The sequence below is a fragment of the Candoia aspera genome, chromosome 7 (genome assembly GCF_035149785.1).
Source record: "Candoia aspera isolate rCanAsp1 chromosome 7, rCanAsp1.hap2, whole genome shotgun sequence".
NCBI lineage: Eukaryota > Metazoa > Chordata > Lepidosauria > Squamata > Boidae > Candoia > Candoia aspera.
In genome coordinates this window covers 83,638,364-83,646,037 of record NC_086159.1, presented here as the reverse complement: position 1 = coordinate 83,646,037, position 7,674 = coordinate 83,638,364, and the positions used below count along the sequence as shown (strand labels likewise).

At 44.9% G+C, this 7,674-nt stretch overlaps 1 protein-coding gene across 1 annotated transcript in view; it reads right to left on the bottom strand.

The window, feature by feature from the left end:
* Positions 1–4,966: 4,966 nt before the first annotated feature.
* VWF (von Willebrand factor) overlaps positions 4,967–7,674 on the bottom strand; it is a 158,972-nt gene continuing 156,264 nt past the window's right edge. Inside the window, exons 50-51 of the mRNA XM_063308370.1 lie at positions 6,095–6,192; positions 4,967–5,316 (exon numbers count right to left, since the gene is read on the bottom strand). Of these exons, the coding sequence (XP_063164440.1) occupies positions 5,128–5,316; positions 6,095–6,192 (287 nt within the window). The 3' untranslated portion in view covers positions 4,967–5,127. The remainder of the gene's footprint in view (positions 5,317–6,094; positions 6,193–7,674) is intronic.

Sequence of the window (7,674 nt, the reverse complement as noted above, 5' to 3'; positions counted from 1 at the left end):
GAGGAAACAGACCACCTATACAACGTCTTCCCACACAACTTCATCAAAAGCGCCAGACTATACAACCCACCATAACACAACCATTACAACTTATGAAAAGGAAAAAGCTCCCATACGTCAACCACATCTCTAAAGCAACCAACAAACTACTAGCACCACTTGGCATCACTGTGGCATACAAACTAACAAAATCCCTCCGCAACATCTTAAGTGGACCAAAACACCAGTAACCAAAGAAGGAAAGGAACAGGCATCATCTACTGTCTGCCATGCAGCAGGAGGACTGTGACAGCTGCTGTGTAGGAGAGAGAGGTAGGAGACGGACAGACCACATCCACAAACTCCAACTGGCAGTCAGAAGATGCAGTGAAAACCCCTTTATTTTGCAGCACATGGACAGATTCAACCAAAGTTTCAACTGGGAAACTGTTAACATTTTAGATCTAGCCAAATCCAAAAATGCTACGGAATTCCTGGAAGCTTGACATTCGAACCAATTTGCCATTGATAAACACATAGAAATAAAGTCCATTTACACATCACTTAAAAGATACAATCAAAGGCCTAGGAAGGAAGCAAACAGCCTAGAACGCATCTCCTTCAGCAGCCAAGACCCAGATAAGTAGAAAACAGCACCAGATAAATGATCAGGGAGAAACACCGCCCTCATCGAGGAACCATCAAGAGGAAGACCCTGCCCCACCAAGACTGAAGGGGAAGCTACCATGTATGAACAGACAGCAAACCCCACCCTGGCTGCACTGACGAAGTTACTTGCTAATGACACATCGGTAGGGAAACCACCAGGCTCAGAGAGCACCAAGAAATGAACACTGCACACAGTGGCGGGGCAGAGGGGCAGATGGGGGGCCAGAGTGTAATTCTCACCCTCTTCTGGGTCCCCCTTGCCTTGCAGTGCATGACGTTACTTCCCGGCATGGTTCTGACATCCAAAGTGACTGGGAAGAGAGGCATTTAAAGTAGGGTTTGCATATTTGTTTCGGATAGGAAAGGAACCGGATCAAATCGTAGGAGCAGGGGGATCACCTCCCATTTGATCTCAGTCAGGGATTCCGCTCAGACTGCAGAACTGAACCAGCAGTTCAAGTTGGTTCCAAAAATTATGCCAATTCAGAAAAAAAGGGGGTTTCGTTCAATCAGCTTGGAGGCTTCCAATTCAGTTTATTTGATCTTACTTTCCTGCATGATTCAGAGATTTTCTCAAAGTGGCTTCAGATCAGGTCGGCTTCAGACGGAAGCTCAAAACCAAAGCTTCTTAGTCTTTGAAAATGTGCAGTTCACCAATTTCTTTGTACATTTTTCTGCTCGTTATCTCCAACGTGTTTAGCTAAGATTGCACCGTGTCCGTATTTTTAAAACCCAGGAGCAGTCCTCAAAAGAATCTCGAAGCTTCTTGGAGACCACGGATTGGAGCTTCAGTTCTTAGCATCCCTCAGGGCTGGCCAAGGATGGCCAGGATGGCAGGAGAAATAGGTAGCTGTGGCTTTGCATGGGGCTTCTAGTTTCTCCCTGACCTGGACCTGAGCAGCCCAGAGTGCCTTTAATTGACTCTACCGGATTCGCAACCTGAGTCTAGCTTGCCAAGAACTTTGTGCTGGAGAACTGCTGCATTCCACACAAGGCTGCTGGAGCTCTTCAGTTGCTTTGGAGGGTGCCACATCAGACCACCTCTAGAGAATTATACAGCTTGAAGGAGCGTGAGGCCAACAGGGTAAGCCCCTTGCTCAGGGTAGGAATCCAAACCAAAACATGCCAGCCATGAGGGTTTCTAGTTGCCACTTGAGCTCAGGCAATGGAAGGAGCTTTCCATTTCACTGGGTCTTTGGCTCCACTCCTGGGCAGCCATTTCTATTATAGACTCTTTCTCTGACATTCAGTTGGCATCTTCTTTCCTGTAATTTCAATCCATTACCATGTTCTCCACTTTGGAACAGAAGAATGGCCTTGGCTTTCTTCTCTGTGGCATCCTTTCAAGTATTTGAAGAGTGCCATCATAATCCCCTCCACCTCATCTTCTTTCCTCAGGACCAAACATTTCCAGCCCTTCAACTTCCCAGTGCTCAGAATTTCTCAAAGGTAAAACATAAAGATCACCAGCAAGTTCCTTCTGTACCTTAGGACACAGTTCACAGCTCAAGGAAATCAGACCAGTGCTCAGAAGCATCAAGGACTAGGCTTGGATAAATAGATTGCTTTTACTGCAGATACGAACCCCATAATAACGAAGGTCTTCTATGTAGAATCAAGCAATCAAGCACTCACCTTGTCACAGCCCCACAGTTTAAATCTTGCTTCTCTTCTTCCTGCTCTTGCATGGTAATGGGCTTTTTGCTACTTTCTTGAGCATGGAGGACATCCAGACCATGCTTTGGCCTTCTCTGGTCTCGGGCCCTTTGCTTTGGAGAGGGAAATTCATTCAAAATAAATAAGTGTTCCCTCACCCTAACTTTGACTCAGTCTCAATCCTGTTCTTCAGTTTCCTCATGGAATACATGTCATCTTTCCAGAGATCAAGCCAAAATAAGACAGCAGGATCTTCTTTTTCTTTGTCATCTTCTAGCCCTCCTCCTCCTCCTCCCAACTTACACTGCTCCCTTTCTCTCTCTTCTGAAATATATAAAGTTCTTTCTCCTTTTTTTGTCCTTACATTGCTTCACTAATCTCAACTCAGCTCATTCTGGCAGCTCATTATCTCTACAACTCCAGGTTGTCTTCCATAACTCTGCTTTTAGATGGCTTGGCCCTCTTTCCACTTCCTATTTTGTAAGGGTCAAGCCTGACTCTGAGGCTGAGGAAGGGGAAATTGAAACCTATGCTAGGCAAACTGGGGAAACCAAAACTCAGAGTGATTTAGCAGAGCAGGAAAGTCCTGAGCAGCTGATTGGCCAAAACCAGGAGCTGGATTCAAAGCCGCCAATCAGTGCAAGGGAGAGGCAAGCCAAAAAGTGTGCCAAGCAAAAAGCAGCTTGATTGGTTCCAGAGGAGAAACGGCATGAAGGGAACAAAATAAAAAGAAGTCAGCACAAGGACCGGTTTGCCGGAGACAAACGTTCCACTGAGCTAACAGCTTCCTCAGGAGAAGAAAAGCTGGAACCGTTCTTGGAGCCCTGCCCTGTAGCCGATAGGGAACCAGAGCCTTCCCAGCCTTCTGAACCTTGCCTCGCCAACTCACTGCACAATCCAGCTGAGCCTTGCCTTGCCGTTTTGCCTCGAAGCTCAGTCAAGTTGTGCCTTGCCTTCCTGCCAAGAAGCCCAGTCGAGTCGAGCCCTGCTGCCTTGCATCAAAGCTCAGCGGAGTCTTGCCTTGCCTTCCAGCCAGGAAGCCCAGTCAAGTTGAGTCCTGCCACCTTGTCATGAAACCCAGTTGAGCTGAGTCCTCCTGCCCTGCCACAAGGTCCTGCCAAGTCCAGTCTTGTCATCTCTTCACAGAGTCCAGTTGAGCCCAGCCTTGTCACCTCGTTGCGATCCATAGCCAAGTTTTGCCTTGCAGTCTCACCGTGTCCTCCAGCCGAGGCTGGTTCAGTCGCCTTGCCGCCAGTTCCTGCTGAGCCCTGTCATACCTCCTTGCCTCAGCCTCCACTCAAGTCCAGCCTAGCCTCGCCACGGGTCCCAGTCGAGTTCCACCCAGCCAGATCGCCTTGCTCTCCAGCTGAAACCGACTTCACTGTCCTGCCAAGCTTTCCGCCATTGCCCGGTTGGGCTTGAATTGAACTAGTAATTAAGACAATTATTGATTGTAAATCGTTCTATTGTAAATAAAGAATTCCATTTTACTTCCTAGTTGCCTCACAGTCTAAACAGAACATATTTGTACATTATTATTATTATTATTTGTTCTGGTACCTTCATTAATTAGACCTACCAGATCTGGCTGAAAAAAAATCCAGTCAACCTGTTGATGGGAGCAAAGAGTTAAGAGTTTTTATGTCTTTCCTGCCAAAAATCTGGTCATCTAGATTTTTGCAGCCCAGGTCTGGTAACCCTGCATTAATTTTTGTTTTCAAAAGAAAAAAGCAGGCATGCTGTTTTTGTAGCCTTATTTTCATTTCAATGATCCACAATTGTGCTTTTAATTTTTAAAATTAATGTCCATTTCACGTTTTCTTCTCGAAGAGCAGTTTTCTAAGTGGTGGACTGTATAATAAACATATTTTTAAAAGGCAGCGATGACTTAGCTAGGAAAGACAATGATGCACAATCCAGACCTTTGAACTGCTGGTGTTGGAGATATGATTGCTTCAGTGTAGAAATCCTGTGTGAGTTGAATTCCTGCTGTTAGAAGCTGGTTGACCTAGAATGACACAGCGAAGGGGACCCCAGGGCTTGCAGACTCCCCTCATTTCTGATCATCGGCCAGGCTGAGTTCAGCTAACAGAAGCTGCGTCCAGCAGCATATTAAAGGTTCAGCCTCTCTTCCCCACTCCAGAAAGGCTTCAGAGGCCTCATACTGTGAACCTATCAGGATCTGAGCTCCCCATATCAGGGGAGTCATGAAAGAAATTTGAAAAACGAAGTTTCACTTGTGATGGCCCTGAAATTTGTGTTTGGTGAATAAATCAGACATTTGCCTCGGCTCCTGCTGAAAGACCACCCCGTTTTTCATCCCTGTCTCCCAGATCCATACGAAGAGTTCCGATGGGAAAATTCACTGGGCTTATATTATAAGCCTTTTGAAAAAACGAGCTTTTGAAAAAATTATGTTTTAGTCAAATGTTTTATTCAAGCTTGTAACAGAAGCCAAATAACTCTGATCTGAAATGTGAGTCAGAGTCAGTCATTCATCAGAAAAGTAACTGAAATGAGAATAACTATATGCTGAAACCACTGTATCAGGTCATCACATGGCTACAAGTCCTTTGATGGAATACCCACCCAGAACAGCGCTCCAAATGACCTGAATTCTTCAGGCTTTTTCAAAAAACAGCAACCCTGAAACAGTCAAAAGTAAAACATCCAAACTATGCAGTTTATTGCTTGGCTGGCTACATCCCTTTGATTAGATCAATATCAAAATCCTCCCAATACCCAAAGAAAATTACAATCAGATTGTACATTTGCTGGCATCTGGATAAAAAGACTGACGCACATGAGCTCCCCGTTAGGTGATTACGGCTGGCATTTCCGAGAGAGACATTCACACTCTCTGGCACTGAACACTTGGTGATGAACGATGGAGCCATTGGCACAGCGCAAGGGGACACCCAGGGGTTCGGTTGCTGTGGCTGAGCAGCAGGCACACATGTCTTCGACACGGTCCAGGGTAATGTTATAGATGGCTTTGCTTGTACACTTGCCCTGGAAGAGAAAGAAAGGCCAAACGGTTGGTACCAGAAAGCCTGATTTTGCCCCTGATTTTGCTGTTCTGGGAGAGTGTTTCTAAACAAATGCACACAGCCTCAGTCAACTGGCACATCGTTATAAAGCACATGAAGAACAGAGAAGGAAGGTGAAAACAGGAAAAGCAGCAATTTATCAAGCTTCAGACTTCAGGGCAGATGGTTAATAATGTCCTAGCGGCTGACACAGAAGCCGCTGGTGATTAAACAACCTATTAACGATCATTGTCTAAATGCATTCCCTCCTCTCCTTCCAGACATCCGTAACCATTCAGGACTTAAATTATTAACCTGCTACAAAGAACTGACTGGTTGGGCTGACCAATGTTAGGACTTCATACTTCCTTTCTGATTGTAATCCTAGACCAGGAAACGGCGTTGCTAAGATTGGCACAGCAGCTTATAAGATCCATTGAGGTTTTGCTGCTAGTAAGGGTTAAACAGTCCAGCAAAAAACTCACCTGCACAAAACTGCCCTGTTGTATTTCTGTCTGTTATGTCCAGCCTTGCAGTCACCATGCTTAACAGTCTTACTGTCCTGTTCTATTAGCACGCAATAACATTTTATATTTTATTACTTTGAAGGTAGCATATAATTACAATCTTAAACATATTAATGCAGTACCGTATGTAATTTTAATATTAACATGGATTTACTGCTCCGTACAATCAGACATAAGCTCTTTTTTTAAAAAAAGCTCCGTTGCTTTCATAGACTCCAGATCAGCAGACGTTACCTCACAGTAGTGGATATTCAGCTGGTTTTCATTCACACAGTCATCTACTTTCACAAATTCCAGCCTGCCTGTGATTTGCTTGCATTCTGGCTCGATACCTAAGGTGCAAGAAGGAGACTTGTGTTAAGTGAGGGCTTCTCTTACTTACACAGAGGAAGCAGAGAATTGCACTTCTGGCTGGCAATAAGCTACTCCCTGCAAAATTAACAGTGCACCAATGATCAGTTGACAGTAGTTAGCTTATATTATTTTAATTATATCATCATCATCATCATCATCATCATCTCTTTAAGGGCTAACTTTGCCATTATGATGATGGCAAAGTTAGCCCTAGCTATTGCTTCTACTAATACATCACATGCAACTACCTCTGAACTTTTAAAAATTGCTTAGACACCCAGGTGACTATGTTACGTTCTTCTTCCCTTGGCCCTGGTACCTGACATTAGTCTGCCTTTGGGGCAATTGAGAGCTGATAAAAAGCTGCTATCACCAGATAGAGACGTATATTAAAAACAGGTAGACTCTGCTCGCAAGCTTCTTTAAAATGGTGAAAAAAAGGGCATTACAAGTATTCAGAGCTGATCTCTGACCATACTTCCTTGTGAATTTGCCTTTTCCCGTCCTAGAGGTATCCAATATTCCTTTCAATAGGGAGAGTGACTTTTTCTGTACTAGTCCATATGGACTGCCTACTTAATATTGCAGCACTGGGTATTTTTATTGGTGCTATCAATATGTAGGTAGCAACATGAACACCATCAACGTTAGATTTATTCTGAATACGTTCATTTTTTGGATTTAAGGCAGCATCTTGTTGTACCTGTAAGTGTCCAGGAACAAGCTGTGATGGTGTCAAAGCATAATAATCTTCCCATGACACAGTACGCCACTTGTCCCCATGTTCATGCAAGTTTGGAGCTAATAGACACACACACACACACACACACACAGTGAAATGAAATGGGACTGAATCAGGATAAAAGTAGAAGTGCAAACAGCTACAGAGTCATGAAAAGGCACCTCTAAAAAGCATCTGTGCAAAAAGATCAGACGGAGCTGAATCTGTTGAAAAGTCTCTTGTTCAAAGGCCAGATTAGCCAATAAGTTCGTGCCTCTTGTCATGAATCCAGGAGACAATGGTGTCAAATGATGGCAGGGGATGTTAAGGTTGTTGTGAACTGGCTGGCTCAGTGCCTGGGATGCTAAAACTTTCACCTGCAAATCCAGTGTTTCTTTGTGAGCCTCAGTCAAGAAGTAGCCTCTCCAACAACAAGTACCCAGGACTGCTTTCTGCAAGTCTGAAGAGAGCTTGATCAGCATCCCAGGAGCATGATCCTTGTTCAGTGTGGTATTCCTTTTCCTTCAGGTACCAGTTTGGTCTAGGGGCTGAGGTTCTGGGCTAGAAACCAGGAGTCTGTGAGTTCTAGTCCCGCCTTAGGCCTGAAAGCCGGCTGGGTGCCCTTGGGCCAGTCTTCCTCTCTCAGCCCAGCTCGGTGCAACGTAGACCAGCCTCCTCATGGTGCACCCCAGGCAACATGACTTGTCACAGCTCAATAGTCTGCACATCTGGCTGCTGG